The following is a 22,512-nucleotide window of genomic DNA, read 5'->3' as shown; positions in this document are numbered from 1 at the left end:
GTAAGAGTTTAGAAAAAAAACACGTTTGAAAGGAAGAAGCTCTGAGGTTCAAGAGTTTCGGCAAGATCAGATTGTCTATTGCTCAGAGGAGCGTTATCTCACGCTCTTCAGCACCTGTTTTAGTGGACAGCGTAGGAGGTCCTAGACAGACAGACCCCGACCCGATTGGGTGTTCTCATCTTGTCACAACCAACGAAGGAAAGCTTCTGCATCTTCACGATTTCCATGTGCTACAAGTATACTTTGTAAAAACAATGCATTGCTTTACGTGTTAAAAAAACATTTCCAACTGTGTTTCCCCCCGCCCAGCAAAGAAATGTATAGGCGAGCCTACTCTGAATTAGAATAACTGATATTTCAAAGTGGTGTTTTTGTTGTAGCATTAGTACTTGACTTTGGCAACGAACACCTCTAAACGAACCCCGAGGGCCAGTCGAAGTTTTTGTTGTCCAACTAATTCTACGGGTCGTATGAGTGGAAACCCCGGGAACATCACTAGTCCACCGCTGTCCAGACTCCAGCATCGATAAACAAGCTTCCTTCAACCGGCTTTTTGCTACGATTAAACGGTATGATTTGGTTATGTTGACTACACGATTTGTAAACCTTCCCTCTCGGCATTTTAATCATTTTTTGTATGACTGTTGAATCGCCAATGCATTATTGCTTGCACTGTCAACAGCTCGATACACGTGGACAAAGTAAAGTTAGCTAACGTTAGCAAGCCAGCTAGCTTACGAAAATGTGAAGGAAATGTGTTGTATTATGGAAAGCAGAAAATGTAATTCCAGATAATTGCTAATTTTAGTTAGGTTTAACACGTAATTGGCTATCAGCACATCGTCTCAGTACGCTTGCCAACCAGTAATGAGCTTGGATGGAAGTCTGCTAATAAAAGCTGTAATTTACACTTCTGATAGTTATAATTTACTTAAGATCACTCACTTATATTCTTCGATATTCTAGAATCATAAAGGGTGTGCGTGTTTAGCTATTGTATGTGTGTGATGTTGCCGTGTTATGAACAGGAAGGAAGCCCTCTGCTCCGAGAGTCTGATAATGGATGAGGAGGATGACGATGATGGAGAGGAAAGGGGTGATGAAGATGACAGATTGTACATCGAGGGCTCCAGTGAGGCAGAAGATGAGCTGGGGTTTAATTTGTTAAACCAGCAGCACACCCACAGCTCATGGACAACCCCCCTGGCTACTGTAGAGGACTGTCCCCTGACTCTGGTCTTCCCTGTCTCCACTGGCCGGCCTCTGCTGAATGTATCTCCTCTGGGCAGCAGCCCCAGCCCAACCTCCAGGCATTGCCTACACTCAGAGAGGGACGAGGACCTGGAGCACTGTGACGAACGCATTGAGGAGTGGATGATCCTGGGAGGAGAAGAGTGGGAGGGAGACAGGAACATCCATCTGAACTTGGGGTATTGGAGCAGCAGCTGCTCTGAGTCTGACTCTGGAACGGAGGGTAAGGATCAGCTGGGATCAACAGATGAAGAGAAATTCCATAGACAGAGTTCTGCGGACAGAGACAGAGTTCCGCAAAGACAGAGGCAGAATCATTATATTTCTATGGGCAGAATTGGGCAGGAGTGACTCCACCTGTTGGTACACACTGGTTTGAATGTATTATACTACATGAATGCTTTGGTCTCGCGTTTACCTTGATGTCTCCCACACAGATGAGGACCAGGACCAAAAAGCTGCTTTTGAACACAATTGGGCCATAACAGCGAAGGACAAGGTACTACTCTCCCTGTATTATTATTCTAAAGCAAACAGGGTGGACTACTCATCTGAGGACCCTGTAATTCCATGTGAGTCAACAGTCAGAGGGTAGTTTGTGTAAAGACCCTCATCTCAGATTAATGGCTTCTAAAGTTTCTTCCTGTATCTGTCCTACGCCCAGGGGGGCATCGACCAGCCACGCCCTAACCGCTATTTCACCCCAGACCGGACCCTTACCTGCCACAACTGCAACAAGACAGGACACCTGGCCAAGAGCTGCTCCAGCCCAAGGGTAAGAAACACACACACACACACACACACACACACACACACGCACACACACACACTATTGATAAACCCTGGTATGTCTCTGTTCACAGAAGCGGCCCACCTGTGTGTTGTGTGGACTCCAGGGCCATGTCCAGAGAGGCTGTCCTGGCCGGCACTGCCCTAGCTGTGGGCTCCCTTCACACGGGCACCAGCTGTGCCCAGAGTCCCCTGTCTGGAACCAGTACTGCCACCGCTGTGGGATGACTGGCCACCTCACTGATGTGAGTGTGTCAGCATGCCCACAGGCTTGGTGTGGGTGTGGGTGTGTGTGTGTGTGTGTGTGTGTGTGTGTGTGTGGGTGTGTGTGTAGATGAGTGTGGTGTGCAATTTTTCTGTGCTTAGTTCAGTACTTGCAGAATATTCTTATGAGGTTCCCTGTGATTTCCTCAGGCCTGCCCGGATACATGGAGACAGTACCATTTCACAGTAAGTGACTCTTTAAGGGATTGGGGAAGGAAGGAAGAATTGGAACAGGGCCCCTCAGTCTAATCTTATCCTCTAATACTGTATCAGACTCAGGAAGAAGCTCCTCTGAAGCCTCAAGGAGACCACACCCACAAACCACGCAAACGCCGCCCCCACTGCTACAATTGCTCCAGGAGAGGACACCACGGCCATGTGAGACCAATGAACACCCCCGTTCCCCTTTCACCCTTGTTCTGACCAGCCCACTTAGTCACTCCATCTCTCCCCCTTCTTCTACGTCACTCTCTTTTTTAGAGCACTTTATGTATAAATCTTTCTGGACATTGTAGATGCACTCTCTCACCCTCTCTCATTGCTCAAATGTCGTCGTTCCCCCCCCACCCCCGCGCTCATATTTTCTCTCTCTCTCTCTCTCTCTCTCTCTCTCTCTATCAGGAGTGTACTATGAGGAGGATGGTAAGCGGGACATTCCCTTCTGTCCCGTATGTCTGTCACTATGACACCAAGCAGGATATTCTCAAACAGAACACCAGAATACAGAGAAGAGCCCGAGGTGACAAACTGTGCACACATTTATACAGTTGTGTATACATACACACACACACACACACACACACACACACACACACACACACACACAGTTATGTAAATACTGTATACCTTGTTTTGCCTGATTCTTTAGAGCTACAGGAGGTGGGATTTATGCCATTGGCAGAGCGCCAGAGGACCTCAAAGGCACCAGGGGGCAGCGGTGAAGAGGAGCGCTCTGGCCCAGCAATGGGGAGGTTGAGGAGCCATGAGGCACGGAGGGAGGGCAGGAGGAAGACATGGCCGGAGAAGCGCAGGGAGAGACGGGAGGTCAAGAGGCTGAGGAGAGAGGCCCAGGCCAGAAGGGGAGAGGGGGCTGGGGGACCAGGGAGGATCCAGGAGGACTCAGACCTGGAGGTCTATCCCAGGGATGCCTTCAGGAGCCATCACAGGGACCCCACACCTCCACCGCAGAAGAAGAGGCGGAGCGAAGAGAAGAGGAGCAGGAAAAGCAGAGAATCGGAGAGGTGGAAAAAGAGAGGAGGATTGAAGCATGGGGATCTTTACCCCCGTGATGACCTCGGACCCATGGAAGAGAACTTTCTCTCTCCCAAACACAGGGTGCGGCACCGCAGGAGATAGGTCGCGGGCGTGCATGTGTTGGGTTCTAGCTGTGTGTTTTATAGACTGTGAGAGAGACTGTGTAAGGCCTTGACCAGGGAACAAGCCTTCAATACTGCTCTGATCGCAATAGGCCTATGTTTTGAATGGTCACCTTCCATTTATGGATCCTATAGGAATGGATAGGCATTGGAAATACATAGTCACTCCACAACAGTTTTAAGTAGCTAGAATTTAAACAGCTGTATTAAACAATGCTTATCTTGGTTTTAATCATTTTGATACTGAAAGTCACATTAACATGCATATTATTCCATACAGGACTGTAAGAAAGTAAGTCTTTTTAATTTGGACTTGATAGACTGAATCTTTCTTTGACATGAGACAACATCAAAGCAAGACCACAACAATACGTTGTTTTTAGACATTTTGTATAGAAAAGGTAGAAATGTTTCATTATAAAAAGACAAAATGGTCTCTGGTATCAAATACAACAACAGAAACACATTTTTCAATGAGGTTGTGAGTTCATTGAAATGCAGACAGTCCTCAGACAGTACAGATGGTTGACACGGGCTAATTTGGCTACATGCTAATACACAAACTGTGAAAAGTGCTAATTCAACAATTGCTGATATTTACAAAAATGCACTCTGAACCCAGAAATATCTGCTCAGTTCCACTCATTCCCTGTCTCTGTGTGTTGGTATGTAGCCTTAGGCGAAAGGAAACATGCCATTATAGAACAGTGGATTACCCTAGACAAAAAAAGCCTATGAATGAATACAAGCTTTTGTAATAGCACTCCTGATCATCCAGACCCAAAATAACCCACGCACACACGAACTGAGAAACAATTTTCACATGAATTCACACCTTCCTTCCTATGATTGTCCCTCATCCATTTTAATGTATCACACATTTGGATGCGAAATTGTTCTGCTTCTGCACACCAGTGTTATGTGTGAAAAAGAGGGGGAGGGAGAGGACAGTATACATTTCGGTATAATTATGTCCTTCGAGGTGGACATGCCTAAAAACCTTTTCCCGTGAAAACCGTAACTCACCTACTAAATTATTAATAAGCTTGGTTCCCCGCCCCCCCCCCCGTTTCCTGAAAAGACAAAGACAATCAATTCAGTGATCGATTTTCATCGAAATATCTTCATCTGAATGATGGACTTTAAAAAAAACAAAAAAACATGTATATATATTTATGTTGTATTTTTTATGTGATGTGTGTTGTTTTATTGTGTCGGAAGCCATGGAAACTGAAGAAGAAATCCCATTATTCTACGCTGAAAATGGACAATAAAGCTTTTGAACTTGATCTTATACTACATGAAAAAATATGAAATTCGATTAATTATTAGATGTAATGTATGCTAATCGAGTTTAAGTGTATTCGGATATCACACACTGACAACAACCTCTACCATGTAAGAACGAATCATCGTAGTTTTCTGTGTTCGATTTATTAGTCTGACCAGAGATCTGAAAATCCCATTGATTGATCTCCACTTACGCGCCCCACCACTGACATCTACAGAAAACGCCAGCTTCGGCAGCGAACGCTGAATGTGAGGGGATTTAAATCGTGTACGAGGAGCAACATTCTTCTAAGATCGTGCAATGCGCTGTCCTTTCTAAGGTCTAAAACATTATCTAGAGGTCAGTGTGCTAAAACCGTAAATCTCGTCATATCGGTAGCTAGCTAGCGAACGATGTAGCTAACTTGTTTTCCTTGCTAGCTTAGCTTTCCTGTTGTTTGTTAGCCATTTATCACGATACAGATTGCCTTTGTCTAAACATTGCTGGCAGAAGCTAAATATTTCATATCCTGAATTTCAGGGCTTTTAATTAATTTAATGAGAAGGGGAGTTGTTTAAGGGATATGTCAACCAACTTCGCATTTGTCAACTGTGGTTGTGAGCCCGCAAGCCAGCTAGCTAAGTCTCGCTAGTAGGTTTGCAAACCAATACGACGAGCCAACAACAGGCTTAGCTAGTTCTATTGATTTAAGTCAGCTGTGTGTGTAAACACGGTCTTCGCCCGTTTGCCCAACTGAATGTAGAACTTTAACTCGCTTGAGTAATTTGGAAAACAGCTTTTGCTAATAAACTTGCCTGCAAATCAAAGCTTCTCAGATACCGGACCTGGTATGAAACAATAGAAAACCCGAAGGGGGTACAACCCAGCTTCATTCTCTCTGCAGCTTTCCGCTATACCTGTTCTAGATTCGTTATGGTGTTTTTTTTCATTGTGATAATGTTTAGCTAACGTTAAAACAATACCTGCACTATAGATAACATTGACTTCTCTAGGGATTAAACGATTTGGAGAGGTATTTTGACTGACGTGCAACAGAACACAGACCAGACTGAGAAAGGGACAGACGAAATACCCGATGCAGGTGGTGCATGAACGACATTAGGTCTGCGCCTTTATTGAGCCGCCTTGCCCGCTGTTCCCATTTTTACCTCCGTCTCGGTTTATGCTAAGGAATTGTCTCACAAACAGGCCGATAACGGAGATACTGAGGTGGGCAGGGAGACGAGGAGAGTCGGTGTGACAAGAGGGAGGCTCCCGAGTCCCACTAAACCTCAATCTCCATATACCTCCATTACGTCCTCCTACCACCGCCCCCTGTAGCCATGGACCCCCCGAGGACTCGATCGCGGTCACGGTCAGGATTCTATCATTATGGCATGAACGGCGGTGGCAACGGCAATAACACAATCGGCAACGGGAACATGATGAATGCCAGCGGAGGGATTGGGGTGAACTACCCCCAACAGAACAACCCAGGGTGGGTGCCGCACGGAGCGCGCAGCTACACGGAGAACCAGCATACCCAAGGGAACTACCTGTCCGCGGGGGCACAACGACACACTTCTCACGGAGCCCACAGACACCCCGGCGCTGGTAAGATTCAAAGGCCCGCTTTCTAGATGCATCAAACCCCTGGCCTATTCTACCATTAGCGGTTCAACAGGCTTGACGTATAGCTTTCACAGTCAGACTTTGTGATTGTACAGAACAACACTTTCTTTCCTATGTTATCCCACATCCTGATACAATTATTTTTTCTAATCTATTTTCTCATGTGTTGTGTTGTTGAGATGCATTCAGATGGAGGCATACATGCTCCTAATTTGAGGTAACCAGACGTCCCCGTTTTCTGGGGACAGCCCCCGTTTTTGGTGGCCTGTGCCCGGCTGGAGCTGTCCCCGGAAATGTTCCCGTTTTTAACTGTGCGTTAAAAACAGACCACAAATTGAAATAATATTTTACGTTGCAAAAAAGACCAGAGCCTACCGATTTGACGTCTCAATCGCGGTGTGCTTGTTTTGGCCAACAGAGGGGGCTGATCGCTATATCAGCTTCATATCACTCTTCTACTTGCTTGTGCTAGTTTTAGTGAAAACTGCAGTGGGAAACTTGGCCAGAAGCTAGCTAGTGTCAAGTGAACCCACAACATCGCCACAAACGGCTTTTCAAGCCAGGGTATGGAGACTAAGTTAGCTAGCTAGGTTAGCTAGCTACTTGTCATCGTAGCTAGGTTAAAAAACGTTGCCATGTAAACATGCAGTGGACGGGCTATTTTGAAAATATGATTATATTAAATGAATGCACAATTAATTATGGGAGTATTTATTTGTAGATTACAATTTTAATGGTTTGGCATTATAATAAGTAGTGTGAAAATATATTTAGACATTTTCGTGGATAACATGAGCATAATGAGAGGAAGGAGAGGAGGGATGACTGGATAGAGGACAGGTAAAGATGTGGTTACAGAGCCTGCCAATTTATTATTCCAAACAATGTTTTTGAGATAAAATACAAAAATGAGGCAAGCAACGGGAATCAGTTAACCAAAGTATTTTATCTAATAGTGTACTATTTATTATTAAAGATTGGAGAGGAAGGAGAAGAGAGTGAGGAGGAAAAATTAACGGAGTAAAAAGAGTGAAGCAAGGAGAGTGTAGAAAAGTGAGGTGGAAAGGAAGAAAGAAGGAAGACGAGTGAGGAAAAGAGAAAGACTGGAGGAGAAGAAAAAGTTAAGAGCGTAAGAAGGGTGACACAAGGAGAGTGAAGAACAGCAGACAGAGGAGGTACAATGGCTCTCTCCAAGAAACGGAAATGGCATTTTAATGACAACATGATGAGAGAATTTCCATTTATACGCCCAGGTCAAGACGATCGAATGGTTCACTGCACCCTTTGTAATTCCTCTTTTTCACTTGGCAGCGGGGGAAGAACGGCAGTGGTTGAACATCAACAGACCAAAAAGCATAAAGCCTCTATGACGCCCGTGCTGGCGTGTCCTCTGTCACCACATTCTACAAGAAGGTAGAGCCTTCCCAAATAGAATATGATTTAGCTGTGCAGGAGGGTGTCTTTGCATACCACACTACAGCACAACTGACACAGAAGCTTTATGAGCCAAAGTTTACATGTGCTAGGAAAACATGTGACGCCATAGTGAGTAACGTGTTAGCACCATGGGCAATTTTGGTAACAGAGGACCTAGACCAGGTTGAATTTGCGTCCCTGTCCATTGATGGGTCCAACAATCATGGACATATAAAGCTGCTGCCAATAGTAGTCAGATATTGTAAGATATATGATGGCAGCACGTCTGTGGAAACAAAACTGCTTGATTTTGTTGAATTGAAAGGAGAAACAGCAGAGGAAATTGCAGCTGAGGTCCTGGTGGTCATCCAAAAATGTAACCTGGAAAACAGTTGTGGCTTTCTCTGCCGACAACACACATACCAACTTGGGAGGACTGAAAAGGCTGGGGAGGGTCAATGTCCATACCAAAGTTAAAAATGCTCTGCAGTGGGAGGTGGTTGCCTTCGGTTGTCCTGCCCACATCATTCATAACACGGCCAGAACAGCTTTGGATATGATTCCTCTTGATGTTGAGTACCTGCTCACAAAGATATTTGGATATTTTCATGGTCAGAGTAGATTTATTGGCCAGGAGTACCATAACATTTTAGGACATAGCAATGTTCTCTGGCTGTCCATGCTCCCTGCTCTAGAAAGAGTGCTGAAAATGCATGTGCCATTGAAATCCTTTTTTCTTTTTGAAGACAAATGCCCTGTTGTCCTGCGAACGATGTTCGAAGATCCACTCACTGAACTTTGGCTGGCCTTTGTCCATGGAAACCTGACCGTATTCAGTGGCACGATCAAGATGCTTGAAGGCCATGACCCCTGTGCTGTGGAGTCAGCTGCACCTCTGAGAAACGTTGAGGCAAAATTGACTGCAAGACGTCATGACAACTTCATTCCAGTTTTGGTCAGAGGACGTCTGAGAGAGCAAGAGGAAAATGGAGCAATGTCTAAAGAGATCTTTCTCAAAACATCCCAATCATTCTTTGCTACGGCTGTGAACTGCAAGGATGGCGAAAGCACACAGATAATCTAAAATATTTACATTGTCTCCTTTTAAAAAGGCATTCTCAGCATGAAGAGATCCAGAAGGCAGTAGCCGCAGGGCAGGAAAAATGCCCCAGTGTGACCATCAATGAGGATGCATTGTTTGACGAGGTTTCTGGCCTGCAAGGGTTCCTGAAGGGGGGATCGCTTGAAGAATGGAAAACATCTGAGACACCGCTTAGTCAGAGATGGAGCACGCTGGTTACCCACTTTAAAGAGAATGACATCCCACACACTAACCTGGCTAGATTAGCGTCTGTTGTCATGTGCTTACCTAGAAGAAATGCACTAGTCGAGAGTTCTCCCAAATGAATGAGATATGGACAGCAGCAAGAAATAGGTTCACTCTTCCTACCATCAAGGCCATGCTTATTGTGAAGACAAACTTCAACCTCCCTTGCCAGGAGTTCATGGAGAAGCTGGCCAAAGACAGAGCAATCCTGAAGAAAATACATTCTTCTGAGAAATATACAGATTAGGTTGATAAGTATATTATCTAATTACCAATCTCATCATCGTCTTATTTCTTTATTATGTTGTTAAGGATTTCAGTTACCATGTCAAAATACATGAAACCGGGATTGTCCCTCTTTTTTATTAAATAGATAATAACATTGGATATTTTAATGATACCGAACTGTGCATCATCTGTTAATCACTCAAACATTAGGCATAACATGTTGCCATGGGCAAATGGGAGAAAGTTATTCACATGTTAAGCATCTTTTTGGGAAATAGCTAGAGGTATGCACAAATATTATCGAAATATCATTGTTGCTGCAGCATCTAGTCACACACATTTTCACCTGCTTTATAGGGCGAAGCATTTGAAGCATCTCAACTACTTTTTTTTTTTCTCCATCCATTTACGTCATGACTTCGATATGAAGATATTTTTTAAGTTTTTAGAAGCTGTCAGTTGTCCCCAGGTTGTGAATTGGAACAAAAACTAGAATAATTTACCATTTGTGTTGACACATTGATGGGTCCATGTTTTCAACAGTGACATCAATCTGTGTTTACCCAGTATTCTTTTGTGGTTCCCACTAACCTCAGCAGAAAGGCTGAGGAAACGCGCCATTATAGAAGAGTGGATTACCCTCGGCAAAAAGGCCTGTGAATGAATGCAAGCTTTTAATAGAGCACTTTTGTCATGGCACTGCTGCCATCCAGAACCCAAATAGGAACACACACACACACACACACACACACACACACACACACGCCTCCCAACTCAGACGTAGACATTACAAAGAGGGATTTATGTGTGTATGACTGAAATGTTGTCTCTCCCAGCTGTTTGAACCCACTCCCTGCTCAAAGCAGCTGCAGATGCCTCTTTTTTGACGACTGTGTATGTGAGTGTGTCTTTCGAGTGTGCATGTGTGCGTGCATGTGCACTGAGCAGAGCTCTCAGCATTTCACGCCTCGAAACATCACTTTCAGGGGAATGTGTCAGGACTGGATTTGGAGGTGCTGAAAATATTTTGCCAACGTTTCCTCCCTCTGAGCTAATCTCAAGCAGACAAACTGTGCTTGACTGGAGTCCTAATACTGAAACCTGTTGGTGTGCAGCAGGCTCAAACCGGTGGTCCATTTGTGCACTGGGGCCTGGTTATGGCCCTGTATCATGGCCAACAGAACCCAGCGTAGTATTTTTCCCTATATGATGGTGGCTCTGTTTCTCAGTGTCTCAGTCAGCTCTGCACGCGTGTGTCTCTGCTGAAGTCCCAGCCAGTCACCTGTTCTCTGCAGCCGCTGGTGGTCTTTTGAGCTGTCAGTCTCCACAGACTTCACAGAGCTCTGGAGTAGCGTCACAAAGGCAAGAAAGGGAGAGGAGCGCTCTCGGATCCATTGATTCTGGAGATAGAGGGGGCGAGTTGGATGAGGCAGGGGTGGGGAGAGATGGAAGAGGAGAAGGTTGGGAGGAAGTGGGGGTGGTGTTTTAGGGGACAGTTTTTAAAGGAACTCCATCAGCAGAGTTCAAGGGCATCTCTGTGGATTGGAGATTGGATTGGTGTGTGTCTGTGTGTGTCAGTGAGGGGAATAGAGGGAGTAGTTTCATCTTTGAGATCAGAGACTAGAGTTTCTCTGTGAGAGATTGGAGAGATGAGTGTGTCATGTTTTGTAGAGTGGTTCTCTGCCCCCCCCCCCCCCCACCCCCCTCTTTATCAATGCAACATCCAACAGTGTCTGTCTGAAACGGGCCATTCAAAGCCATTTAGACACAGACCCAAGCTGAGGACTGGTGACTTTATTCAGCCATGATTATGTTTCCATTCCTTCACAGCTCAAACACATTTTGAGTCACGACAGAGGAAAGCGGACAGAACACCGCAGAGGGGCAGGGCGGAGTGTGACTGCTTGTTTATTCCTGTTAGGCTGAATTCTTCAGTCTTGTGATGTTATGTACAGCCTGGCGTGACCCTGTGTTTTCCCTCTGGCCAGTAGGGGGAGTACTTCACTTCCACCCAGACAACGTCTACAGTGATGACAGGGACAAGGTGAGTATGGAACACTACCCAGTACCAGCACATCAGTAGGACAATGCCGTAGTATCGGTGTAAAATAATGCAGTAACCAAATATACCAGTAATCTAGTTTAATTTGTCTCTCACCCCCCTCTCCCCTCTCTCCCCCTCTTCTCTCTCCAGATTGAGGACAGTCCTAGCCCCAAGCGACAGCGTCTTTCCCAACAGTCCATGTTAGACCTGAGCTCCGCCCCTCCCCCTACTCCCTCCTCTCCCATTCGTCCATGGGAGTTGCCCCCCAGCCGCAGGCCACACCCACACTACCTACCGGAGAGATGCCACACTCCTGTTCGCAACCGCCGCAGGTGTGTGTGTGTATGTGCAGTGGTGTATATATTAGGGCCGGCATGGTAATCGTATATCTGTCGAGCTACGCAGTTAACGACTGAATTTTTATAGCCTTTTTCAAGTAGATAAACTGTACTCAATAGCAGTAGTGTAAATTATAAAAACATAACTTATTTTTCTTGGGTACCTGAAACTGTAGCCGCCTTGGCTTCCCGTGGAGTGAGGAAAAAACGTTACTTTTGTTGCTAGGCTACCAGAAACGGTGCTTAAACTGGCAAATTAACTCGCGGCGATTATGCTGTAAGAGTGGCCTGTCATAAAATGTCATAACCATCACAGCCCCAGTGTATGTGTTGATGTGTATTCTCTGCTACGATATGACGCTATATCAGCATCAATGTTGTCATTCTGTTCCGCATTCCCACTGTGCATCATGATTATGTAATAAATGTTATTCTCTCTCTCTCTCTCTCTCCCCCAGTCCTCCAATGAGACGCCAGCGGGGCCGCCGTGACCGACTCACCCGCCACCACCCCCACCCTCCTCACCCCCATCACCACTACCACCACCATCATCACCACCACAACCCTCATCATCATCACCACCATCCCCCTCACCCGCACCACGGTCAATCATTAGGACCTCAGGATGAGAACTACCGTCACCCCGTCCCTCCACAGAGTTACCCCTACAGCCAGCAGCTCCCCCGGGGAGCAGAGGAGCGCCCCTACCACCCCCCCAACCTGTCCCCTCGCCCCCTCCACCCCCCCAACCTGTCCCCCAGGCTGCTGCACCCCGCCGCCCACCCCCAGCACCAGCATCCCCACCATCATCCCCATCCCCACCCAACTCAACAGCAGAGCAGTATGGTGCTGGACCTCCATGATCAGGTCAGTTGAAGAATTTTTTTGCTTTATTTTCTCTCTTATGTCTGGAGCAGTGTGGCTTTCTACTGGAAAAAGGGAATTCCCTCCAATTCAAGAACTGCCTCATTTGAAAATAAATGGCGAGTTTCAATGAATCTCCTTCACTGACCGGAGTTTAAATTTGAATTGATGTAAACCCTGATTAGTGCATTAGGTGGTCTTGGTTGTGTGATGAACTTTCACCTATGTCCCCCAGGGCTCTGCTCCTGTGTCGTACCAGGTCTCTCCTACAGGGGGTACTCCTGGCCTGCCCCCTCGCTCTGCCCCCCAGCAGCTCCCAGCCTGCTCAGTAGTCTTCAGTGGCCAGCACTACCCGGTCTGCAGCGTCCCTCCACCTGTGAGTTCAACCACTCGGGGACAGACAGACACACTTTCCTCGCCTCGCCTGAAAGGACTTATCTCTGAATTAATGCATAATATCTCTAATTGATGATGATCTAATTGATTGATTGATCTCTTTGTATTTCTCAGGTTCTGCAAACGTGTTCTGTGCAGCACTTGCCAATGCCCTACCCCTTCCCCTCTCTGCTCTCCAGTGACCCCACCTTCCTCCTGCCCCCTCCCCATCTCCCCCACCCCCCTCCTCACCTCTCCCACCACCCCGCCCACCTACCCCAGCCCGGACAGTTTGGGCCCTATCCAACACAGCAGGCACGATCGGTGAGTGGCACAAACGCATTGGGAGGTTGAAGTATATTTCTGTTGCCTAGCAAGCTAGGTTAGCTCCAGACAGCCAACGCTGACGCTAACCTTTAGTCCATGTGTGGGACTAGAGATACTTGAGCTTCATAGCTGCATGGTGGTTCGCTAATAACATTGACAAGAACTTAGCCTTGAATTAATCATTCAAACTTGGCTTCCCTTGTTGGCATTCAATTTGCGATCATACAACCTCATTACGAAGACTCAGAAGCCCACTCAGCTGTTGTATGTAGGCTGTAATAATTGACTTCTCTCTCTCTCTCTCGCTCTCTCTGTGTATCTCTGTATATCTCTCTCTGTATATCTCTCATAGCCGTTGCAGAGGATAGAGAATGATGTGGAGCTCTTGGGGGAGCACCTGTCCTTGGGGGCGGGTCTTCACTACCCCCCTGCAGCCCACCACGCCCTCCCCCCCCACTCCACACAGCTCCACTTCCTCTCCCATGATCCTCTCCCCCAGGAGTTCTTTGGAGTGGTGAGTGTCTCTCTGGTCATCTTGAGGGATAGCCCTGAACCCACATATTTCCTTCTTTCTTTCTTCAGGGTGTTTAGGTCTGGACCATCTCAAGTCAAGTCTACGTTTATTGATCATAAACTCTCTGCTGCTTCCCTAGTTATATATAACATTGTGATTTCTCTGGATAAGAACTAGCATTGTGCTGCTGTCTATATTTACCTCTCTAAGGCTTTTCACATTGGTTTGGATCATTCCATCTGTAATGGTTTCAAAATGACCTGCAGGATAAGATGTGTTTTAGTAGATTGAGTTTAGTCTAGTTTTCTCAATGTTAATAACTGTGTTATGCAAAGTTAGATTCTCGGTCCACTGTTGTTTACCATTTACGTAAATAATGTTTTTGTCCTTGAACAATTGTAAATGTCGTCTTTATGCTGATGCTGTTGTCTACTTCTGTGCCCTCTCAGTTCAGGAGGCAATTCTTGACCAAGGTTGATTCTATAAAAAAAAATTGCTTATTGATGGTCGAGAGGACAAAAATGAATTAAGTCCCGCTTCACTTTAGATAATAGGAGGAGGATTGTCCAGGAGACGCTCCTCCCTGTCCTTGATAATGATGACACAATTTACATGGCAATTTACATGGCAATTTACACGGCAGCCTCAGTTCTCAAACCGTTAGACTCTTTATCTACTCTACTCTGTGGTTCATCTCTGGAGATAGTTTCCGCACCCACCATTGTCTTTTATATCAGTCTGTGGGTTGGGAGTCTTTGAGTTCATGAAGGGCTTATCATATAAATAAAAAACAATGTAAAGCAGTTATTTTAAAACTCCTGTTTTTATCTCGCATTGTTTTATGGCAGTCACGCTCTCCAGAGTACCAAACTCGGTCCTAAGCTTAACTAACCTTCAAAGTCACGTCTGAACTAGGTATACCAGCCTTTAGTTTCTATCCCCTGAGTACTTGGAACGACTTTCAAAGCTTACTCACACAGATTATCTTGTCACTCTGTCAATTTAAGACCTTAAGTGATAACAACAAATAGAAACAATAGCATATAGAGATGGCAAATAAATAAAATAATAAGGAGAAAAGAAGGGGACGAGGGAGGGAGGAGGAGAGAAGGGGTGTCTAGATAATTGTATAACCATGACTAGAAGTTATATGCAGGAGTTAAATCTAATTGGGGCAATCTGGTCATCTCATCCACAAACTCACTAAAGGATGTCCTGTAAAAGTTGTCCAGAACACAATTTTGTGTACATTTAATATTGTCTGTCATAAGAGTAGACATAATGTCTTTATTAGCTGTGAGGGTGGGGACAGCCTTCTTCTGATTGAATACTGTCTGGTGTTTGTAGTCATATCTTCAGAAGTGACGCCACAAATTGCAATTAGAGGGCGGGGGTATCTGGAAAAACATTTGAAAACAAGTTAAAATAAGAACTAGGCAGATCATCATAATGACATTGCTGAAAGGGGTGCCTTTGCTTGGATAATGATGTCTGCCCTACCGTTCATTTATGCCCGGTAAACCAGAAATCTAGCTTGCTATCCATGGTAGTGTGTAACTGGAGATCATTTGCCGTATCGGGCTCCTCCGCCAGACAGGAGGGGCTCTCCTCCTCCAATCAAAACAGGACAGGAGGCGTGTTCTAATAATGTGGCTAGCTATGGCCGGGCTCACCGCCGTCCCGTCTGGCCATCACATCAATAGTACATCTCATGTTAATGGCATAATATGTCCTCTGATGCCAGTGATGAAGCTACATTCAGGTAGTTGAATGAGTGTAAAGCTCGCCCTGGTCGTCATTACACTGTCCACACCTCCAGCCTGGCAGCCTCGGGCCGTCCCCTGATGCTTTGCTGCATGCATTCACTATGTTTTCAGACGGGTAGTTGCTAGCTAACTTGTGAATTCTATGCATATAGAAGAGAAGACCAAAGAATGGATGTAAAAGGTTTCTCAAATTAATCGGTTTAATAAAGCACAAACAGGCTTCTGTGGCTGTAGCCCATGTCAAATAAATTCACTCGACCCACTTTCAAACGAGAGAGCAACACTGTTCTTCAAACAACATGCTTAGGATTCAAAGCTTCTCTCAAACAGCCTAATTCATAATAGAATTGATAATACACACCCATTGAGGTCCAACTGCATAGGAAAGAATATGCAGGTCAGTGTTCCATTTAGTGTTCCATTTGCCCCACCTAAAACCAGAAAATCTGTCCTAAAAGTCCATCCTGGATGCTGATTTGGGGGCTTCAGTGCCCCTGCTTGAGACAAAAGGCTGAAGAAACACTGATGCAGGTATACACTCATTCAACACTTTATTAGGAACACTATATTAATATTGGGTAGGGCCTCCCTTTGCTCTCAAAACAGCCTCAATTCTTCGTGGCATTGATTCCACAAGATGTTGGAAACATTCCTTTGAGGTTCTGGTCCGTTATGACATGATTGCATCATGCAATTCCTGCAGATTTTTCAGGTGTACTTTCAAGCTGTGAATCTCCTGTTCTACCACATGCCAAAGGCATGGATTCAGATCCGGTGACTGGGAAGGCCACTGAAGAACACTGAACTCATTGTCATCTTCATGAAACATTTTGCGATGACTTTTGCTTGCTTTGCTTTTACTTGAAGATGGGTAAATTGTTGCCATGAAGGGATGCACATGGTCAGCAACAATACTCAAATAGGCTGTGGCATTCAAGCGATGATTGATTGGTATTAACGGGGCCCAAAGTGTGCCAAGAAAACATTCCCCACACCATTACACCATCTCCACCATGAGAAGGCGTACAGGTGTTCCTAAGTATTCAGTGAGTGTATATTTGGTGGTTTACACAACTAACTTATATGTATATGATAGAACTCAAGCCTATCCATATTCTTTGTGAAACAGACACATATGAACATTACTGTATGGCTGCACAGGTGTTACTAGCCTATCCAATGATCTGAAAAAGTAGGTTTTTTTACGCATTTTTACCAGGCCACGTTTCTTCTTTGTGACACAGTAATTGATAGAACAGGTCCAGGAAAGTCTTTCCACGATGTGTGGATAATTAGGGTAATGTGGCAGTGAGGTTGATATCACACAGAGAAATCACACAGACAAGACAACACAGTTAAAGCTGCTGTAACCTTATGCTGTCACAAAGGCATATGACTGTACCCAAAACATTACCACGTAACAGTAAACAATGAGAGGAAAAGGATCCTTCATCGTCACATGAAAAGAGTGCAATCTACAGTGCATTGGACTGTATTGCATTGGCTGCCTTCTATTAATTTCAGTGCATGTCAGTGAAATATAGAATTCCCCACCATGCTGTACTGAAACCTAGGTTGTGTTTTCAAGTTAATCTTATACCCAAGATATAAAGTGAATTAATTGATTGTTTGAATAAGGGCTGGGACAGCCGATATTGAATTACTCATAAATAAAATAACATAAGCATATAAAGAAATCTTGTATTTCATATATCTATATTTAGTCTGTATACCAGTAATCAGTGGAATTGATCTGATACCTTCTTCCAAGGGTTCCATAATCATAGAAAGCAGTGGAGAGAAAGGAGACCCCTGTGTTGTGCCTTGTGTTTTTAGAAAGGGAGGATGATGTACCATTTATAGATGTGGCAGCTTGAGGAGCACTGTTAATTTGACCCAATCAATAAATACTTATTTATACAATAAATCTCCAAAACACATTTTTTGCATGACTTTAAAAGGATTGCGCCACTCAATTCTATCAAATGCTTTTTCAACATCTAATGTCACCACTAGGGATCCCATTTCTTAATCTTAACATACTGTAGTAACTCCAAAATAACCGGTTTGAGCCGTGTTGCTAATATTTTAGAATCAGTGATTTAATTGACTGAGAGGCCTGTAGGAGGTGGGGTCATCTGGAGCCTTATTCTCTTTTGGTTAATACTGTAATTGTGGATAATTGTACCATTTTGGGGAGTGTTTAATAGATTGAGTGTTTAAACACATTTCTCAGTAAAGGGGATAGGAAATCCCTAAATGTTTTTTGGAGAATTCTGGTGGAAGCCTGCCTGGGCCACATTCCTTCCCTGATGCTAATAAGTCCAATTTTCTCTCCTCACTTGTAATATCCTCCTCTAGCTGCTCTCTGTATTGGTCTGTGACATTCTGTAGGGAAATGCGCTGAAAGGAGCTGTCCATTTTAGCTTCCTTGCAGCTAAAATGTCTGTAAGGTCCCCCATGTTTTTGGCTATTGCATTTTATATGCCGTTTATATCACGTCACGAGCCTGACGTGACTCTCCATCTCTCTGTGTGTTTCAGTCCTATCCCAACTTTATGCCTCGCCGTATCCCGGGGCGACGCTACCGCTCCCAGCAGCCACTGCCACCCTCGCCTTACCACCCCAGTTTCCTGCCTTACTTCCTGTAAGTAACTCAGAACCTTCCAGGCCAATGATTCCGAGAGAATGCACATGCTTTCTTTTCCCGTCCGTCGCATTTGCGACAGAGTGAGGGGGCACAATGTGGTCAACTAGGGTGGGGACATGCTGAGCTTGGAAGGCATCAGCCAGTCGGATCAATGCATGGTCTCTGATCTATAGATTGTAAAATGGCTTTCAGGTGCATGACGCCATCTGCTGGTTTCTATAAATTACTGACCTATGACGCTGGTGCTGTTTTGATTAATATGTGAGGGAACACTCCAGGACAGCAGGTAGCATTGAATCACCGTCATTGGATTTACGCCCACTTACAACACAGACAGAAAATAATGAAAGGTGACTACGTAGCTCTCCCCATGTAATCACATTTCATTTAGTGTGTGTATGTGTGTCCCTGTGTGTCCCTGTGTGTGTGTCCCTGTGTGTCCCTCCCTGTGTGTGTGTGTGTGTGTGTGTGTATGTCCCTGTGTGTCTGTACACAGTGTATCTATCTCTCTCCCTCTCCTCATCTCTTCTCTTCTCTCTCTCTCTGTCTCCTAGCTCAATGCTGCCAGTCCAGCCCACAGGCCCTGCCATCAGTCTAGAGCTGGACGTTGATGACGGAGAGGTGGAGAACTATGAGGTCAGATCTCCCGTAGCGCTCGCTGTTGACCTCGTACGCCTTCCTCAGTTCTCTCCTGCTCTCACGCAATCATTTCCCCCTCCAAAAAAATATGTTTGCGTTTTTGATTCATGTGAATGATTTGATTGTTTCTTGACCCTTCCCTTAGGCCCTTCTGAACCTGGCGGAGCGTCTAGGGGAGGCTAAACTCCGAGGTCTGACCAAGGGAGACATCGAGCAGCTGCCTTCCTACCGGTTCAACCCCAACAACCACCAATCGGAACAATTACTGTAAGCATCTGTGAGGATACCGTGATTCTCGACACTCGCCAGCCAGAGCAAACGGTTGACGTGGTGTCGATGTTGTTGTCTTCCAGGTGTGTGGTGTGTATGAGTGACTTTGAGTCTCGTCAGCTGCTTCGAGTTCTCCCCTGCAGTCACGAGTTCCATGGGAAGTGCGTCGACAAGTGGCTCAGGGTGAGTTCAGTAACAAAGATCGGTAACGCCAATCACTGCAAGAAAAGTGTATTGTTATTAATACTGGGTACATTCACTGCCACTAAGGTCAGGTTTGAGTAGTTGGTTATTCCAGGCTTAAATACGCTGTGCCAGGGGAAAACGAGGTTATCCACTGGTTAAAGGACACCTTTTTTCTCTCTCTCTCTCTCTTTCTCCCTCTCTCCTGACCTCCCCAGGCTAACAGGACGTGTCCCATCTGTAGGGCTGATGCCTCGGAGGTCCAGCGAGACTCAGAGTGACAGCCACTCCGACTGTCAACCAAGTAGTTTCAGCACTGCCCCCCTCCCCCCCCCCCCCCCCAGCATTGTTTTCCTCCCTTTTATCTCTGCTTTCTCTCGTTTTACTTCCCCTCTCTCCTGCCTCTCCCCCTGTCGAGGACCTGTCCTTAAACCAGCTCTCCTCTCCTCTCCTCTTCCCTCCCTAACCCGCTATCATTCTTTCTTCTTTTTTTCCCCTCCTCCATCTCACACTCCGTTCCCCCCTGCCTCCTCCCCCCCACACACAAGCTCTCACATCCTCTGCCCTGAATGTCCTTCAGCTAGGCCCTTCCTCAGCTGTGTGTGTGTGTGTGTGTGTGTGTGTGAGAGTGAGAGAAACTGTATTTCAATGTGTCTCTAAGCATTTGAGTATGTATGATTGTGTGTGTGTGTACGTGTGTACGGACACGTACACGTGCAAGACTTGGGTATCCACAAGGCCCTCTCCATGTAGTTCCAGTAGTAAGGGCCCATGCCACTCTGCCTCTCTGTTGCCTGATCTCTTTCTGTTGGTTTAGTTGATCATCCTGCCTGGCAGTTGTTACCTCATCATTCCCGTTGATCATTGTTCCCAACAAGCTTCACTGTACTCCTCTGAAGCTTCTCGCATATTTTAATCTTCTTTTTGTTTGTTCCTATTAAAGATGATCAGTTTGTCTGTGACTTTGCAGTGGCACATGTGTTAAATATATGCTGTATTATAGATATATGAATATCTGTACTGTATACCAAATAAAAAGGCTTGATATGAACTTTTTAAAAATCACATTTTGTACAGTTTTTTTTAATGAATTATGATTACAAGTGATAAAGTTGACTGAACTTGTGCTGGATTTCTCTGTTCTGGATGTGTTAGACTCGAGGTGATGGTTCATTAATAAAGATATGATACACACTGTTATTTCGGATGTCTATGCTTTTGTCATTGTGCTTTTGGTTTAATCTTGAATTGTAATAACTGCAAGCTGCCATCAGATGGCGCCCTCTCCCAGTGGCAGGGTGGCATTCAGCGATGTTGAGCTCTCTCTAATGTATTCACACTTCCTTTCCTTGCCTTCTCCTCCCCTAGACACTTTTAGATGGCCCCTTCCTGATCTGAATGAATTGGATGTGTGTAATCTATATGGATGTGCTCTGCTCAGCCATAAAGCGTGCAGTGTAAACCCATCCATCTTTTTTGTGATCTAGGGAGCGGCATTAAGGAGTGCCTAAAAGGAGAAGGTAAAGATTATCTTGAGACCAACTGGGTGCTAGAACTTAGCACTTGGACATACGACAGGATGTGTGGCTGACATTGTTTTTGAGAAGCATGTTTCTACTGAATGCCTTACTATGCTGGCTGGGCCACTCACCTGTGTCAACCTGGCCAATGACCCACTTCTGCTGACATGTGACCCCAGATGGAGCGAGCACGCGTGTCTGGGCACAGTACACGCTTGTTACCTAGCACCGTGTGTTGTCGCCGGTGCTGGGATTGTGATGTGTTGACGTTTACGGTGAGTTTGGCTATACTGTCTTTTCTGACCTGCGTCATAGAGATGACTCACGCCTGGCTGGCCCTCTACTCTAGCCTACCTCTCTTCCCCCCTTTTTCCATCTCCTCTTGATATCTCTCCTTTCTCTTTTTCTCTCTTCCCTCTTCTCCCTCCCTCTTTAAAAGTCTCAATTTCTTGACTTTAATGAAACAGAATCACATGAGAAAGAGAGAGAGAGAGAAATACAGGACTCGAGAAACAGAATGGGAGTGAGGCAGAGGAAGGGAGACGGTAGGGACAGCTGTTTATCCGAGGCTGTTGCTCTCAGCCTTGTGACCTGATGCATAGAGAGAGGATGAGATCTGTTTTACATATTGTCCTTTCACGCCACACTGGTGCATTGGAGCAGGAGCCTTCTATTGCTGAGACAGATACACCATAGAGACACTGTGCGTGATTTTTGGGAATTCATGTTTAATTGATTCAGAGGCCTTGTGGTCCAATCATGATGAGTCAAGCAGAGTCCTCCCTTCCCGTCCTTAACCCCGTTTGTACACAGATAGAGAGTGTGTGAGTGTGTGTGTGTGTGTGTGTGTGTGTGTACGTGCATGCAAGCAGAACAAAGTGGAACCTCAAAAGTTTGTCATTCAAAGTCATGCCCTGTTGCAAATACTTTATCTCTGTTTTTCACATGGGGGGGAAATATTGAAAAACAACATTTCACTTCACTTGGTGCTTCTCATTAGGGATCCCACTGGGGTCCTGGAATGTTTGGCTGATTGGCTGTCCTCTAGCTGTTCCCTTATTGGTGGCATGTCCTCAGGGAGCTCAAAGATTGGCTGTAGGGGAAAGGAAAGCTTATCTGAGGACGCATGAAAGGAATGACCTCACATTACCCAAGGAATCATTCCCTCCTTTTCTCCTTTCTTCCCTTCCACCCTCATCCCTTTCTCCCTAATGCACGCACACACTATGTTTTTGTGTAGTTTCAGGTCTGGGTAGGTTAGGTGTGTGTGTGTGTGTGTGTGTGTGTGTGTGTGTGTGTGTGTGTGTGTGCGTGTGGAGGATATCCTGACGTAGGGATAATAAACATTTTCATTTAACAACAACAGTGAGTGCGGTCCATCTTTTTATTCCATTGACTTCACCAGGTCTATGCTCCAGCAATTTTAGCCTGGTCAGCGCGCAGGGTTTCTCCTACTTTATTGGAGATAT

General features: G+C 45.4%; 2 protein-coding genes across 4 annotated transcripts; both read left to right on the top strand.

Moving 5' to 3' along the window:
- The first annotated feature begins 505 nt into the window (after positions 1 to 505).
- LOC310816343 (uncharacterized protein) lies at positions 506 to 4,146 on the top strand. Its single transcript, XM_083686492.1, has 9 exons — positions 506 to 569; positions 1,029 to 1,474; positions 1,689 to 1,823; positions 1,959 to 2,026; positions 2,115 to 2,285; positions 2,455 to 2,490; positions 2,578 to 2,682; positions 2,926 to 3,043; positions 3,173 to 4,146. The coding sequence occupies exons 2-9, from the start codon at positions 1,060 to 1,062 to the stop codon at positions 3,658 to 3,660; spliced, it is 1,536 nt and encodes a 511-aa protein (XP_083542618.1). The 5' UTR covers positions 506 to 569; positions 1,029 to 1,059; the 3' UTR covers positions 3,661 to 4,146.
- Positions 4,147 to 5,173: 1,027 nt separating this feature from the next.
- Positions 5,174 to 20,588, top strand: LOC310816341 (E3 ubiquitin-protein ligase RNF38-like). Of its 3 annotated transcripts, none has more exons than XM_083686489.1 (13): positions 5,177 to 5,310; positions 6,292 to 6,564; positions 11,542 to 11,597; positions 11,748 to 11,929; positions 12,394 to 12,802; positions 13,035 to 13,175; positions 13,310 to 13,498; positions 13,854 to 14,015; positions 18,325 to 18,428; positions 18,986 to 19,067; positions 19,216 to 19,337; positions 19,424 to 19,523; positions 19,742 to 20,588. In XM_083686489.1, the coding sequence occupies exons 2-13, from the start codon at positions 6,294 to 6,296 to the stop codon at positions 19,802 to 19,804; spliced, it is 1,881 nt and encodes a 626-aa protein (XP_083542615.1). In that variant the 5' UTR covers positions 5,177 to 5,310; positions 6,292 to 6,293; the 3' UTR covers positions 19,805 to 20,588. The 3 variants fall into 3 exon arrangements, with proteins under 3 accessions (XP_083542616.1, XP_083542615.1, XP_083542614.1); XM_083686488.1 differs by having other exon boundaries at positions 6,160 to 6,564; XM_083686490.1 differs by having other exon boundaries at positions 5,174 to 6,564; positions 11,545 to 11,597.
- The last annotated feature ends 1,924 nt before the right edge of the window (positions 20,589 to 22,512 follow it).

Source organism: Argentina silus (assembly GCF_951799395.1).
Source record: "Argentina silus genome assembly, chromosome: 15".
Lineage (NCBI taxonomy): Eukaryota > Metazoa > Chordata > Actinopteri > Argentiniformes > Argentinidae > Argentina > Argentina silus.
Note: the sequence above shows the minus strand (reverse complement) of the source record. Positions and strands in the feature narration are given on the sequence as shown.

Excerpts from the sequence above, each read along its gene's own strand:
- LOC310816341 (XM_083686489.1), top strand. The coding sequence starts at position 6,294 with ATGGACCCCCCGAGGACTCGATCGCGGTCACGGTCAGGATTCTATCAT. Across the intron at positions 14,016-18,324 it reads CCCAGGAGTTCTTTGGAGTG|TCCTATCCCAACTTTATGCC; the intron begins GTGAGTGTCTCT and ends TGTGTGTTTCAG. Across the intron at positions 19,524-19,741 it reads GCGTCGACAAGTGGCTCAGG|GCTAACAGGACGTGTCCCAT; the intron begins GTGAGTTCAGTA and ends TGACCTCCCCAG.
- LOC310816343 (XM_083686492.1), top strand. The coding sequence starts at position 1,060 with ATGGATGAGGAGGATGACGATGATGGAGAGGAAAGGGGTGATGAAGAT. Across the intron at positions 2,027-2,114 it reads AGAGCTGCTCCAGCCCAAGG|AAGCGGCCCACCTGTGTGTT; the intron begins GTAAGAAACACA and ends CTCTGTTCACAG. Across the intron at positions 2,683-2,925 it reads GGAGAGGACACCACGGCCAT|GAGTGTACTATGAGGAGGAT; the intron begins GTGAGACCAATG and ends TCTCTCTATCAG.